The sequence below is a fragment of the Chelonus insularis genome, unplaced genomic scaffold (genome assembly GCF_013357705.1).
Source record: "Chelonus insularis isolate UGA/USDA-ARS -01 unplaced genomic scaffold, ASM1335770v1 contig_108_pilon, whole genome shotgun sequence".
Lineage (NCBI taxonomy): Eukaryota > Metazoa > Arthropoda > Insecta > Hymenoptera > Braconidae > Chelonus > Chelonus insularis.
In genome coordinates, this window is record NW_023276348.1 from 94,808 (window position 1) to 112,275 (window position 17,468).

The window sequence follows — 17,468 nt, forward strand, 5'->3', positions numbered from 1 at the left end:
AGCGGCATATTCATTATCAAAGGAATTAAGGCTTTGGAGATTCAAACCAGACTCATTATTTCGACTTGGGACAGGATAACTGAATTTTATAGGTCGATATCATTATATCGAAAGATGCCAACTGTTTATAATAGTCTATCTTTTTTATGATTCCATTATCATATTCAATCTTTTTAAACAAATAAACTATGCGTTTTATGTGCAACTGAATGTTTATTCTTAGCTGGTTTAATAAGCTTTAGTTTTTTCATTGATTGTTTTGTATTCATGCGAGTATTGCGACTCTTTCTCGATCGTGGAACGTGATTGCAAAAATGGCTAAGCTTTTCACTCCATTGTTATGTCATCCTCGGGTTGGATTCTAGATCTGCAGAGACAGATATGTTTTGTTCATTTAGAGGGAAAAATCCTGCGACAGATAAAAACTTCCAAAGCAGGTCAAAAGAACCAATAACGTGACTCTATACAACTTTAAAATCTTAGTCAATAAAAGTCAAAAATTAAATTCTCAAAAATCCTTCGTCCCTTTCTTTTTTTCCATTGGAAGAAATCTGGAGAGTGAAGAATAAGAATCCGTAAGAGCTGGAAGTTGCAAGGAATTTTCAGAAACATTAGGTCAATAGTCTAATTAACTAGTAGAACTTAGGATATTATGGACACTTAGTGCCTAACTTAACTTCATTTTGGCCATTCATGAAGAAAAGGTTATTAACACAAAAGCTCTAACTGTGTACATCCTATCGTAACTCTACGAGAACGCTCCACGACAGACATGGTGAATATAAATCAGATATTGAATCATTAATGAGAGCCAACGTTCTCAGACTGGAAGTAACAAAAACGCTGAATTCAACAGGAATTAGGAATCTAGAAAGAGTCAATAATCAATTATTATCATAAGGAACGAGTCTATTAATATCATTAACCACTTTGAAACAATCATTCGGAATTTTCGGAAGATTAAAAACAACACCACTTAGTAAATTTTAGATGCATACAGACCTTTTCAAAACATCTAAAACTTCAGGCAATTTCCTTTATTTCTGTAGAAAAATCTATTAATTTGGACTTAAATAATTCAAAACAGATCTAATTATTTTCAGTTAAACTTGCTTGAGTAGTTCGAAGAAAATTACAATTGGATTTCGAACGACCTTCCATTCCATAAACCCACCATCTTAATCAATGAGAATTTCGATCATTAAATGACTTTTCATTTTTTTTAATGAGAAATCAGCATGATTATCATCATCATTGCAAACTGCATCTTTGAGGTCTTCATCGTTATTACCAAAACAATTTAGACAACGCACTAAAAGTTCTTGAATCATCTAAGCTCAAGGTTTTTCAAACTTCCTGAGCTTATCCTGCAGACACTCGACTCCCTTAGGTTTTATAGTGAGTCAGGGTTATAGCCGTTCAGTCATTAATTTAATCGTCTCAGAATTCGGAGAGAATCGAGGATAACCGCTTTCTGCATACAAGTCGCGAGAATCTCAGTCTGACTACGGCAGGCTAGTAGTGTTCAAAGCTCTGTCAGAAAGTGGTCCATCATCACTCCGAGGGCGCCAATCACCAGGACTATCACATGTGCTGTATACTTGTGGTGAACATTTCTCATGACCTCTATGAGCTCTCTGTAGCGTTCCTACTTACTCTCTTAGAATCGAATTCTCTACACAAAAAGTCTGCGAGAGCACCTGTCTATCGTGAACAGGTAAAAATATACAGCGCCGCGAAGGCGCGCTGAGAATCGAGCATTTTGGGAACGGCAGAAAATGCCGTTGAGCGCCTTCTAATTAACATTAAAAAAGAAAATATTTATAACATTGAATAAAATCTGGAAAAGTTCTGAATCGTTTTCTAAACATTTTCCAGTTAAAATTATAAAAAAAACTGAATTTTTCGATTTTTTACATTATCTAAAGCGTCTTTTTTAAAATTTTTTTTTGTAAACTTTGCCCCCTTATATCTTTTTAGTTTAAGAAGGACACATTCTGTAGCTAATTTAAGAGCAGATAGGATTTTTCCTGCTCTATAAAATGGCTATCTCAGTTTTTGAAAAAAAATTTTTTTTTAATATTGAAAAAAACCAAATGTTGTTTTTGGATTCTTTAACGTTTATTTTGAGGATAAAGTTATTTTATAATTCAGAAAATTATCTACAGCGAAGTTTTGTATCTTCATGTAAAGAGTATGAAACAATTGAAAAAAATTTTTTTCAGCATTTGTTGTTGGTACATTTTATAAACAAATGCGTAATTTTTCATTATTTCAATTTTTTTTTTAACTAATTCATAGGCTTTTTATAAACAATTATCATCAAAATGTTGGATTTATTCAAAATTCTCAAATCCACAGTAGTATGTGAATTTTTCATTGTTTATAAAAAAATAGTTTTAATAACATTTATGGCTATTGGAAAATTAATTTTTCAATAATGAGCGATGCTCTTTCTAATGATGCATCTGAAAAAATTATAATATTTTTTTTTAATTGTTTTTGAAACAATTCTTTTATTATTAACAATTTTTTTTAGTTCTTATATCCTTTCTAGTTACTTCATCATTACTAGAAACTAGTTGTCACTTATTTATTTTTAATAAAAATTTTTTTTATAATTACTTCTAGAGTATTTTTACTGTACAGAGGCGGGACCTTGGTGTTTTTGACATTTCTCGAAACTTCGAAAATCACACTAATATACTAAACAATTTACTTCGTCATGTGAGACGAATCACTTTTAGCACCAAATGTTAAGTATTAGATGAAAACAACAGATAATAAAAGAAAAAAGTTTATTAAATTGACAGATTCAAATACAAAACCTTAAATACAACGTTTAATCAGAGCTAGTCTCAGTCACAAGCATAAATAAACAAACCAGTCACGTGTTGCTAACAACAAATTCCGTCGTTTATTAATCTATCCATAGATGGACACACAAATATTTTACAATATATTGCATAACATAAGCACAACAACTTAACAAATAAGTCAAATCCTTCATACTTTTTTATCAAATACCAAATGAATATGTTGTTCTCAAATAACTGGTTACATACGATTTATTTCTCTCATTCTGCTGTTTATCATACTATTTATTGATACTTAATTACAACTAGTGACTATCAAATTAGTTCAAATGGAATTACTGTTATCTCCCTATGAATGTACTCAAGCAGCATATTTGATAAAACGATAACCTCGATCGTAAATATAACTTCTTTTATGATGTCAAGTCTGAACTTTGCTTTATGACTCCTCATTGCGTACTGTGCCTTCCCGACCTACCAGGCATTTTTAGTACGTCATGTTCCAAAAAACTTTGTGAGAATAATCTTTTTTATTTTATTATGAGACTTCTCATGATAACGGCCCGAAATAATTCATGATCAAGATAATCGTTACTATTAGTTATAATAGATGATGTAAAGTATAACGTTTCAATAAATAAATATAAATTTTTTTACATTTCTTTGCAGTATATGGTTCCTACTTTCGTGATGCCTTTTATGAAATTTCTAATTTGCCGCTTCTTCTAGGAAGTTGAAGCTTATTAGAACCAGTAGAATGGGGCAACTTTGGCGAACCTCACTCCTATCCCCACTACAAAGTGGAGATAAATTTGCGTCCCCCAGAGCCTACTCACGAGGGGTATGGGGGGGGAGGGGCCTTGTAGCAAATCTTGGAAAAAAAAATTGCATGGTGGAGGTTTAGTTATTGCTTTTCAATTATACTCAATTTTTGTTTACGAAGAACATAAAGTTTTTTTTTATTAGATAAAAGTGTGGGCTCGGACTGCGTTCACTATGCCCAAAACTTCAGGCTACGCCACAAGGACATCGACATCTAGCGTTCTCGAAGATAACGAGACCCGCTGAGAGTAAGCTGCGAGGTCCGTGTGCAGTGACGCTCGAGAGCGAATGGTGGGACCGACAGGTCTCAGAGCAGTGTAAATTGATGGTCCATTTATCCGAATACGTATAGCTGCTCGGGTATTTCTGAGCTGCGCACAAACGCGTTTGCATATTTATGCATGCTACGCGCACCCATGTATCACCAAGTACCTGTTTACATGCGAGAGTGAAAGAGATGAACCATATAAGCGAGACAAACATATACACGTGCTCATGTCAAATAATAAAAAAAGCCTTTGTATTTATTCATCACGTTTCTTTTTATTATCTTGTTGGCTGACTATACACCTATAGTATGTGCCGGGATATGCTGTAGGGCCTCTAAAATCTGCAGCGTATTCATAACATGCTCTACAATTATCAAAGCATCTCAGGGGCTTATGTCAAACGGTTGATCACTAGTTGACGAATCATTTTCCGAAACAGGTGCAGCTGGTAAATGGTTTTTCAACCAGGTGCAATAATACCAAGCCGTGGACATCGAACAGTGCTCCGTAGAGCTGTACCTTAAAGAGGCGTAATATGAACCAACGAACTCAACAGATGACGTCAATGATGGTTTATTAGGCACGTCGTCGATATTTATAATATTTCGACACGCAACCGTCTCTAATAAACTTTTTTGTAAGAAGTCACGTGTGTAAATTTGTTCAGCAATATATGTTATAGAACGTAGATTATTGTATACAGCCATAATTGATGACGTACCGTCGTACCAGGGAATGTCGTAATGAGCTGTCATCAAATTATTCGTGTGCTGTTCTGCCGCTGATAACAACGAATATGAAAATTCTGGAGAAATTATTCAGTGGCCAATAAGGTTTGTCTCTAAAGCAATTTCTTTAGGTGGAAAATGAATATTGACTACAAACTTCATTTTAAACAAGAACTGCTTATGTCTGGCACGTGTCACAGCAACAGCGCTTAGTTCGATACTAAGCTACATAATGCACTCAACTAGAAAAATTTACAATAATTTGGCGTAATGAATCAATTTCAAGTATATTTTCATACTCTGCATAAATAATACAGTTTATAGTTGAAGCCAAGGCGTCATCAAAACGCACCTCTAGACGCATACTTCCGTGTCTAATCAAATTCCAGTGTGTATTGCTATTTGCAGGAAGATCGGGTGTCAAATCAAAAGCAAATAAACAATAACCATCTGGATAGTCAGTACGACCAATATCATTTTCGTTTAGAAAATGTATTCCCGTTCCTGAGAATAATGCGTGATGAAGTCGACATATAAAGAGTTTTTGGTGAAATCTGATGGTAGAGATTTTGATGGAATTTGACGGCCATCAACATGCTACGATAAGTTATTAATTTTGTAACGATGAAAATTGAATAGGTTCAATTTTTTGTTACGGTTGAAAGCTTTATTATCATCAAAACCAATTATTATACGACGTGACAATTGCCCAAGAATAATGTTATCAATGGTTTCACCATGAACACCCCCATGTATAGAATCAGCTTTAACCGCTATGTGTGTTAACGGATATTTAGCTGTGGTTTTTGCCCAAACTCGGGCATGAGACAGCAGAGTGTTAGACGATATTTTTACGTAGCATTATTAACGATGCTTCAATTATGTCAACTTTGCATTTAACGTCCGAGGCGTTCATTAAACAAAAAGAATCACGAGATTTTGTTAGACGTAAGCGTGTTCCAACACCGTTTATTGAAAAGCGTCCTTGATTAAATACATCGCTTTGTAAATGCCCAAGAAAATCAAAAGTTTTACCATATGATAAATATTGCTGTCGTTTTTTTAAACCTTCATTATCGTTCATAAAACTATCCATTTTTCCAGATGTGTCTTGAGACCAGTTGATGATCGTACTTAGATGAGAATTTTTTACATCACGGCCATAATTTAGAAGTGTTTCAATATAGGCTCTATAAGCATACAAATTACTAGGTATTGATACACATTTTTGGTTAAAATTAACGTCAACTTGGTTAAACATAGAATGCATATCATTCAACATTTTTTGGCACTTTCATCTACAGATGCGTCACGTGCTGTAATTTTGACTTTTACATTTAACATTGTATGCGCAAGGTGTATGTATTCGTCGCCTTGCCCTTGAACAACAAATTCAATCGGAAAATTATCTGTTAATGACGAAATAGGCTTGTAAAAGACCAGTTAAGATCCTTTAATCGTTATCTATATAGGTGGTACAGAAAATAATTCCAGTTCTGTTTTGGCACCCTCATAAGAATGAACATGGAGAAAAGCTATTATTATTTAAATATATCTGTAACATGTCGTACTTTTCCTGTTTTTTTTGCCTTCCTTTTTCTCTTAATTTCGCAGCCGCTATGTTTCTTCTTTCCTTTAGATGTTTGTTTTTTTGCTTTTTTTACTTTTCGCCTACAACGGGGTTTTCAATACAATGAATTCTCAAAGTTTTTGTATGATCTAATGACATGTAATGTTTGTAACATTTACGATGCAATAAGATATCTCTATCGAGTTGTAAATGTTCCGGTAATTTATCCCAAATATCGTCGATGTATTCTGAAACAATCTTCAAGAAAAAATACTTTGGAAGACAAGCAATATCTTCACTTGACATTTTTGTTATATTTTTCAATAAACAATACAATTTAAATGACTTTTCAAATGGGATTTTTCCATAAAAATTCACCATATACCATACTTTTAGAATTTTTACATTCTTTTGCCATGATAATTACGTATCAACCACGAATTTATGCATTCATATTTTTCAGGTAAATATTCCCACTGATATGGCGGTTTAAAAATTATCACTGAAATGTCTTCCATACCATCACTATTATCTTGGATTGTAATAGTCGCCAATTCTTTCACTAAAAACTGATTATTTGGCTGCTTGAAACCTTGAACATCCAATATCATTTTCATGATGCGCTCAAAAATTTGTATACATGCCAAAATGTAAAACCCAACTGAAAAGTTTTTTGGTAAATCATCTATTTATATGTTTACCCCCACTTTAAAATTATAACATCTAATTTTATTGTTTGATCACTACAATGATTGTCTATAAAATTATATTTTTTTTTTTCATTACATGTAATTTTCGATAGTCTGAAACGTTCAACGAGAATGATGATGAAACATCATGCCAACCCCTCAAGATTTTTTCTTGGAGAATCAAGCAAGAATTTAAATGATCTCAGGGCTGATTCACAGCCTTGACATGTTTTGGAAGTTTTCAGCGGGGGATGATGAAACATCATGTAAACGTTTTTTATATGCATCTTTTAATTTATGATTGCATCAAAAATTGAAACATTCTGGAATCTTTGTTTTGGAGGGGATGAATTGTATTTATACCCATGCAACTCATGTTTAAAATCACTGATCAATTGAAACTGTGAGAAATACATTGTTATACATAATTCAAAACAGTAAAAATGGATGTATCAAGAGTAAATAAAATTGCCAAAAGTGAGATGTACTTACCAACCAAAAAGATGGATACATTAAAACCGTCTCAAACGTATGAAATTACTGGTTTGAAAGAACTTGAAACTGTGTATGGAACAAAAGTTGTGGCAACAGTTAAAAATAGCTACATGATATTTTTATCTCCAAGAACACCGAAAATTTTGGAAAATCATAAAGAATTTGAAAAATTGGTTGAGTTGGCCGCTGACAACAGATTATCATTGTTGTACCATGGTGGAGCTAACAATTCTTTTGAATTCATAGCTGATGATGAAATGTAATCTAAAATTTTACATGTCAAAAAAAAATATAATGGATACAATTGATGAAATGTAAATCTTACGATAATCAATGTAATCTAAAAAAATTTTCATGTTACAAAAATAATGAATACAATAAATAAAAAAAAAAAATTTGAAATTATTGTTCTTTTGATTTAAATATTTCCCTTCTCTACATTTTTAGAAAATCGTTATTTAATAAAAGTTAAATTTGGTAATTGATATTCTCGAACTTTCAAGAAATTTTTTTGGATTATGGCACTCATTACAAGGTCATCCAAAATCCTATATAAATCTTTTTAAACACGCTTTTCCATCATTGTAATTCTGATGTTTGTCTAGTATAGTCGAAAGAAATGAGTGCATCAAACTATTATTCAGATTTGATTAAAATGATAGAGGAGGCTTATGCTCTTCTACCATCTTTGAATCATGAATCTAGTGAAATCATTGATAAGTGGGTGCGAATAAGTGGTGACAATATTACTACATTAAACAGACATTTGCAATCGAGTGGTTTATCGGTTGGTGAAAAACAACGAATTCAATCGATAATTGTAGCACTCGCAACATTACATGAAAAGTTTATAAATCATTCAATCGTTGGAGGAAGCCTTCAATCAACAGAACAATTGATTCGGTGGAAAGATTTAGAAAATGTTTTGAGGAATCGAATTCGCACTGGTGTTGTCATTAACTTGCAACATCTAAATTTACGAGACTACTTATTGGACGCTGAAAAGCTGATTACCGAAAAGTTGACAGATATAGTAACAAGTGAGGGAAATTTGAAAGTGAACTTTGTCCTTGCTTGTAAATTCTGTAATCAAACAAATGATGGAACAGTTGTAGAAATTAAGTACTTTAATGTTAAAAATGAAGCAATTTTACGAGATTCTGGTTGGTCACTTGTAGAAATTGAATATTTGCAAGTCAATATTGATCGTTATCAATCTCTATTAGCTGGACAATCTACATTTATACCTCTACCAAAATTTATACAACAAAAAAAAGCAGTACTAAATATTAAAAACAACGATCAATGTTGTTTCTTTTGGGCTGTTACTGCAGCTCTTTATCCTGTTTTTGTAAATTCAACAAGAACAAGTTCATATCCTAATTACAAAAGTGTGTTAAAATGTGAGGGTATCAACTGTCCCACAACCTTACATGATGTTCCAAAATTTGAAAAACTCAATGATTCAGCAATAAGTGTGTATGTTTAGATAATAATTGTGAAATTATTTTGTTATATTTAAATAAAGTAAATATTATAAAGTAGATGAGCCATGTATTCACCTGTTAATGGTACAAAGTAGAGTAGAAGTAGGTGATGAAAATAATATTAATCCAGTTTTTCATTTTTGTCTGATAAAGGATCGTTCAAGATTAGTTGGAAATTAAATTTTCTCAAAATGCACACAAACTATTCTTATGTGATAGATGTTTAAATCACTTTAAGATAGAAAAATCATATAAAAATCATCAAAAAGATTGTATCAATATGAACGATACGCGAATTTCACTTCCGGAAAAAGGTGTTAAAATAAAATTCAAAAATTTTCATTTTAAAGAGCCTGTGCCATTTGCTATCTATGCCGATCTTGAGAGTATTCTTGAACCTGATAATGAAGGTAATCAAAAGCATATCACATGTAGTGTAGCTTATTATATGCACTGTACAGATGACAATTCAAAATGTCGATTTAATCTTAAACGTGACGTTAATTGTGTAAACTAGTTCACGACTGAGTTGAAAAAAATAGCTGAAACTGTCAAAACTTACCTAGAAAACGTAGTACCAATGAAACCATCAACATCCCAACAGTTAAACGATTTTCGTAATGCAAAAATCTGTCACATTTGTAATAAATCATTTTTACATGATGAAACGAAAGTACATGATCACTGTCACTTCACAGCCAATTATCAAGGCGCTGCTCATGTTAATTGTGATTTAGATTATCAAAATTCATGCATAATTCCAGTCATTTTTCATAACCTCTCAGGATATAACTCACATTTTTTTATTAAATCATTAGCTACATCATTTAAAGGTTATATGGAATTATTACCTGTCAATAAAGGAAAATACATAGTATTTACAAAAACAGTTGATCAGAAAATTTCCCTCGAAAAAAGAAAAAAAGAAATATTTGTTAAATTACGATTTATTGATTCTTTCCGATTCATGAGAAAATAGTATTGAGAAACTTGCATCATTTTTGGATAATAACGCGAAATCAATTACCAAAAGTTTCTATCCCGAGCCAGATAAATTTAGTTAGTAACTCGTCGATCAATTTCAACTAAACACCCTCGGTAAATATTTAGATTTATATTAAAAAACAGACGTCCTTCTGTTAGCAGACATTTTTCAAAATTTTAGACAAAGTTGTATCTCTACTTATGAGCTTGATCCGTTACATTACTACACTGCACCTGGATTAGCTTTTGATGCTATGTTGAAATATACAGAAATTGAACTCGAACTCTTGGACAATGTGGAAATGATTAATTTCATAGAAAAAGGTATTAGAGGAGGAGTGGCACAGTGTTCAAATAGATATGTAAAAGCAAAGAACCCGTATATGTGTAATGATTATAACCCCAATGAAAATATATCATATCTCATGTATTTTGATGTAAATAATTTGTATGGAGCAGCAATAAGTGAGTACCTACCAATTGGATTATTTGAATGGGTAAAAGATGACAACAATATTTTTAATATCTGTGAAATAATTAAAAATATCTCCAATGATTCTTCAGTTGGTTACATTTTCGAGGTTGATTTAGAGTATCCAAAAATCTTACACGAGCATCATAAAGATTTGCCATTGTGTCCTGAACACCGTAAACCTCCAAACAGCAATAGCAGCAAACTTCTGACGACATTATTACCTAAACTTGAATATGTGATTCACTACAGAAATTTAAAACAATGTCTCGATTTAGGAATGATTGTAGCCAAAATCCATAGGATCCTTAAATTTAATCGATCACCATGGATAAAGAAGTATGTAGATCTGAATACAGATTTATAAAAAAAGTCTAAAAATGATTTTCAAAAAAATTTCTATGAATTAATGAATAATGCAGTTTACGGAAAAACAATGAAAAAGGTTCGGAAGTATAAAGATGTAAAGTTTGTTACACAGTGGGAAGGTCGGTATGGTGCAAAAAATCTCATCGCCTCTCCAGAATTTCACAATAGTATAATTTTTGACAATTACATGGTAATAATAGTAATAGAGCAAAAAAAATACATTTTTTAATAAGTCGATATACGTAGGACTTGTAGTTTTAGATCTTTCAAAAATGTTTATTTATGATTTCCATTACAATTTAATTAAAAGACAATTTACAGACAATCAGGTGAAATTATTATACACAGATAGTTTAATTTATCAATTTCTCAATGCTGATATTTATGATTGCATCAAAGGTAATATACATAAATTTGACACCTCAGACTATCCACCAAATAACCGTTTTAAATATTCCATCAGTGAATAAAAAAATTGTAGGTCTTATGAAAAATGAAAATAAAGATGAAATAATGACGGAATTCATTGGTCTAAAAGCAAAAATGTACACATTTACAGTTCAAAATAAAAAAGACAAATATAGTAAAGCAAAGGGTGTCAAAACTGCAACAATAAAATCTATAACATTTGATGATTACGAAAAATGCTTACTTTATCATGAAAAATTATGTAAAACGGAATATCATATAGTCAGCAAGAAACATGAAGTACATACAATTAGTAGACAAAAATTAGCATTAAGTTGGGAAGACAATAAAAGAGTTCTTTTAGCACAAACAACTGATACACTTCCTTGGGGTTATAATTCATGTTAAATAGTGTGAATAAATTATTTTAAATATGAGGTTTATGTTAAAACAAAATAATTTGTAAGAAAAAAATTTATTCAATAAAAAAAAAAAATTATAAATTATTTACATTAGTTTGTATTGAACTCATCTTCTACAAATAATATGACGAAATAATCTTCATTCTTATTCGTCTTATTTTTTTTTTTTACTTTCATTCAACATTCGTTTAATAATGGTTTGATGGTTCTATGTTTGCTATTGTTATATGATGTCATCAATTCTGGTAAGATGTCTATCCACTGGTAATTACCTCGCAACGTAAATTGTTTCCACATTTGACTTTCAACTTGCGATTAAATCGTTCACGTATAGATGCCTTAAGATTACTAAATGTGGAATACATTTTAATATTATATTGTTTCATAAGTGCTTCAAATTCTTTATTGTAAAATTCTTTTCCTCTATCAACATGCAAAAATTTTGGCACTCTTTTTTGTGATAGAATCGATTTCATTGCATGAGCTACATCTTTACCGTTTTTAAATTTTGTGGGCACAGCCCAAGCGTATTTTGAAAAAATATTAATAACAGTCAATAAATACTGATAACCTTTATTATAAGTTTTATATGCTTTCATGTCAACTAGATCAGCTTACCAAGTTTCATCAGGCCCACGTATATCAACATGTCGTCGTTAATAATTTCTTCTAACCGGTCTATGCAGCTCTTCAGTTATTATTTTTTTCTCCTTGTCCATGATGCTGCTGATCAAGATATTTCCGAATATTTTTAACTTCCCAGTGGGAAGTTATAGTAATGGGTCCGATTTTGCGAATGAAAGATTATTTAATGATAATGGATACTTCGATGTTTCGATACCGTTACATATGCTATTGGGATTTTCTGAAGATTATCATCGCATAATTGTCAATGCCAAACATGAATCAGTACTTACTCGTTTAAATACCAACCTTAATGCAATTGTACAAGTTACAGCGGAACCTGAAGAGACGATCACGCTTATAAAAATTGAATGGATCATTCCTTATGTCACTGTTGCAGACATAAAAAAAGTATAATTGTTAAGTTACATTGCAAAAGACCCACCGATTCCAGTGAGTTTCAGATCATGGGAATTATATGAATATCCAATGCTGCCGAACACAACCAAACACGTATGGGTCGTAAAAACATCAACTCAATTGGAAAAGCCCCGCTATGTTATATTAGGATTTCAAACTGCACGCAAAAATCTTACATGATCGAATAATAGAGTATAAACCTTTAAGTGCGCAAATGAGTAAACCAACATAAAATATTGTAAAAAAAATATATATATTATATAACTATGATTATATTATTTATGTATTAATCAATTTTTTTTTGCTATAAATAAATTGTAAACACAAAAAAGATTACTGTTTTCATTCATTTATTTCCAGAAAAACCCGATAGTCGGTAGCGCAAATTTCAGAGAATATTAATACATTGACAAAACTTTTAAAATCAGTTTCTTTTGCTGATAGTGAAATTTTAATCGCGGTTGGTAAAAAATCGGTATTATCATTGAAGATAATTTATCGAGGTCGGTAAAAAAAATCACAATCAATCGCTGCCGATAATTTATCGCCAAAAAGTTATCGCAATCGGTATTATCGCTAAAGATAACTTATCGAGGACGGTAAAAAGCGATATTATCACTGTTGATAACTTATCACGGCCGCTAAGTCGCTAACTTTTCGTCAAAGTTATCGCGGTCGGTAATTAGTGCGGATCAGAACCCTCTTTCGACTTGGCCGGTATTGCAGAGTGATCCAGAACCGGCCCTGCTTATCTACCTACGAAATTCGAAGTAAATTGAAATATCGTTTGAAGATATTCTCGCTCAAACGTGACAAATATTGACATTTCTTGGTTATGGCAAAGAAGACTGTGAATAATGTAGCAACACAGCTAAGGTAAGAAACAAACGAAGTATTAGGGAAATTTGAGATCTAGAGTAGCGGTAGATACTTAGCGCCACGTTCTGCCCCTTATCCATCTATTGCCCCTTATCAAACTAGCGTGCTCTCGCGGATCATATTTACAGTACCGAGTAACACGCTACTCTACACTGAAAAGTTCGCGCGTTACGTCACGACGCAATGTTTAATTGCAAAGATCTCGATAACTCTTTAATATTACGGGATAATTTTCAATACACGATTAATAATGACTGTTACTTTTTCATTTAAATCCAAAATGAGATTTATTCATCGAGTATTTATCGAGATACAGATTAGGCCACGCCCCTAATTCCGTTTTTCGCACATTGACTCTATTTGTTTATAACGACTGAATTTGTTATAAATAATTAAAAACGGAATCTATACAATTAATTCGAATTCTTTCAATGTGATTTTTTTCTTTTTCTGACTGATAAAAAGTTATTACTCATGTGAATTAATGTAATCGAACATTTTGTTAATTACGATTGTAATCGCTCTAAATAAGCATATATCAAATCTTAAATTCAAATTCAAATTTTTACTGTTTCTATTTATACACACAAATTTATTACTTTTTCTTTCGCAATCATGCCACATCGATTATTTACAATGAATTAGAGATTCTATTAGTTGGCTGAAAAATGAATGGTTCTGAATTTCCGTCCGTTAATTCTTTTAATTCATTACTGTTTATACCAGTCAAACAGCATTTACGCGGACAAATTTGCAAGAATAAGCTCGTATCGGAGCATAGATAGAAAATAACCAATACATCCTATATCTTTTGTCAGACTTAATTTCTCTACCCTGGTGCACTGCAAATCCTAAGATTCTACAAACGTGTTAAAATAACACACATAAAGCGTATTCAATGTAAAATGTCCATAAAAAAACTATACATTATTTGTATACTTTTTGTACACATTTCATAGTGAGTGAAATATCTATAGTGTTTTTATGGCGTTTAACGTTGAAGAGGCTTAGCATGTTAAAAGTGTCTACAAAAATAATACACTTGGATTTGCAGTGTGGAAAGATTGGTATCACTTCGACTTCGTTCAATTTTTAAGAATTATATCCAGAAATCTTCTATCAATAGAGAACATTAAAAAAATTCGGCCACGTCTTATGACATTTTTTTTAACTAGCTACTTTTTCAGATTAAGTAAAAATTGATTGCAAAAAAAATTTATCGTAAATTTTCATCTACAAAATAACTTTCTAAATTACTTCAAGAAGTTTCGAGAAAGTATTTTCTTACACAATTCATCGAAAGTGACGAAAAAAAAAGACTCGATTTTATAGATGACATAGCACTCCTATTGATTTTAAACTTGTTTGGTGTTTCAAAATTTTTTTGAATAATTATTAAAAAATGAGAATTTGATTATTTGCAGAGTCATTTTGGACGTGTACATGGCGCAAGGTTTTACTTTCATCCGATGATGGTAGTTTTGGCGAGATACTTCAAACACTTGAAGAGAAATTCTGAATAAGATTTATGCTATCAAATGTTAATATTTTGATCAAACATTCGATCTACAATTTCTTCGCACACTTGTGTGATATTTTTATTAAACAATTTTATGGTTTTGCGATTATGGCAAGTCAAACTTGGCGCAATCTTATGATTTCAAACATTTTTGCATGTAGAACAATTTAAAAATATCGGATTTTTAAATAGCAGTGACGTGGCGTCGTTTTTTTACAGATATCGAACGATTCCTGTTTTTGGTGGATAGTCAATTCAAAAATTAATTTTATATTTGAAAATTGTAGTGTGCATCATATACATATAATACGTAAAGCGCAACGTTGCCACGATCACGGTGATGAAGGCACCACTGTGTCTCTATTCTGCTTGAATCACAGTCTGTTGAGGTTATATACTTTAAGATTGCAATATCTTTATTATACTGACTTAACATGCCATAAAAACTTCAGAAAACCTCATTAATTTACTACAGGAATAGATTAAGTATGCTATTGTCTTTCAAAATTAATTATTTTAAATAATGAAGAATTGGCCACGCCCCTATATACAAGATTTAAGAAAATACAGATTTTTTTTTCTTGAATATACGATTTTTAACAATATTAACAATATTTGAAGTTAATGTCAATGTTTACTTTTTAATAGCAGTATTTAATTGTTAATGTCGATATTTAATTGTAATTAACAATGTTGAATAGCTATTAAGAATATTCAATTGTTATTAAATATATTTGATCATTAATGTCAATATTTAATGGTTATAATAATACTTGATCATTAACGACAGCATCTATCAATCGAAGAATCATTTTATTATTAGAATTATTTATTGCGATCAATAATTAATTTTTCTTACTATAACATTGATTGAGCTCAAATCAGTCATTACTTAAGTAATCTAAAATTTCAGAACTTGAATTATTAATTTTTCATCAATTAGTAATTTTAAACTTCCATTATTCAGTATCAAATTATTCTATAATTTCTGAACTTTCATTTTTCATTGCTTGTCAATTAGTAATTTCAATAATTTAATTTTTGATTGTTCATTATTTTCTAATATGAAATGTTTGATTTTCGAAATATTATCATTTTATACTTTAAAGATTTTCATTTATAATTAGGTTGTTGGATTCTCCGAACAAAAATGAATGGTATTTTTTAAATATTTTGTTTATTTTATTTTATAGCTTTTCAAATATTAAACTCAGGGTTGAACTCAACACTTAGCCTGAATCTTACTCTAAGCTATCAATTTTTCATTTTGCTTTTCGTGCCAAATTTCTTCCCGACTTAGGTAAACGTGCGCGAGCTGATTTTTCGAATAATACTCCATTATTGAGGGTATCGTGTACTATATTTAGTAGTCTGAGACATGTCATTTTCAATTTCTTGAAACATGTTTATCTTAATCTCTTGAAATGTAATATCACAGTTAAAATACCGTGTTCAAATGGTATCTATTTCGATTGTACGAATATCCGGTTTTAAAAGAGTAAGGTAGCGTTTCGACGATAATGGTTTTATTTTTGTAGTCCCATATAAATAATTATGTATATCCAGTGGTACAATGCGTAATAGAGGCGTCTATACATCTCTGATTACATAACTCCCATAAATATCTGTGTAAATAAATAATCTATATGGTAACAATGCGAATATATCAGCTGGCCGCGTACTACGTAGAAGAGCCAATAACTCAAGCTTATCTTTGACTGGAAATCCAAGAATATGCTGAAGATGCGGTGATAGTTGAACTAAGTGGGGGCCATGACATTTTTCATCGCAAATTAGGGTGGTTTCAACATAACCACCATGATTCACAGACCATTTTATGTGGTTCTTCACGATATTTAAGGCGTTCAGTCCATCGAATAAATGCTGAAGCGTTTGAAACACGCCTGCAGGCACTAAGACGTCATAATTTTCAACGTATTTAAAATTTTGTAAAACAATATTTTCTTTGTCAAAATCTAGGATATCAGCGTCATGTATAAGTGTAAACGAAGAAACGGTGTATTTTACAGGTACATTCGAAAAATTCATAGGAATACTTATTTCCTCTAAAGTCACACCCCACTCACCAAGTAATCTGAGACGTTGTGACAACTGTGTGATAAAATGTGTTGTCGTGTTGTCAGGAAAATAAAGCATATTACTATTACTAGGCAGTATTACACGAAACTCGTCTTTTTTTAAAGCCATTTTTATTTTCTTGGCTTTGATTTCCGACCAGCTTTTGACAGTTCTTTTGCATAAAAAACACCATCAATATCTTGATGATTAAGATCTTGAAGAATGTAAACAGGAGGCTGGCGAAATGTTAATATCCGAACGATTTTGAAAATTTGTTCACTCCAGCCACCTGCATGGCCTTTCGTGACTGCTGTTTGCTTTTCTAATACGAACTTGATCACCAATGTCATATTTACATATTTTTGACAATTCCTTATGCCATCTATTTTTCATAACTACTCTGCATGTTTAGCCAT

At 31.5% G+C, this 17,468-nt stretch overlaps 1 protein-coding gene across 3 annotated transcripts in view; it reads left to right on the forward strand.

Annotated features, from left to right (window-relative positions):
- LOC118064132 (uncharacterized) overlaps positions 1-17,468 on the forward strand; it is a 99,007-nt gene that overhangs the window by 58,756 nt on the left and 22,783 nt on the right. The window contains exon 4 of one of the 3 annotated variants that reach the window (XM_035078742.1): positions 6,669-6,718. The exons of the other annotated variants lie outside the window; for them this stretch is intronic. Within the exon in view, the coding sequence (XP_034934633.1) occupies positions 6,669-6,698 (30 nt within the window). The 3' untranslated portion in view covers positions 6,699-6,718. Of the gene's footprint in view, positions 1-6,668; positions 6,719-17,468 lie in introns of those variants that run through there. 3 annotated transcript variants of the gene reach the window in all.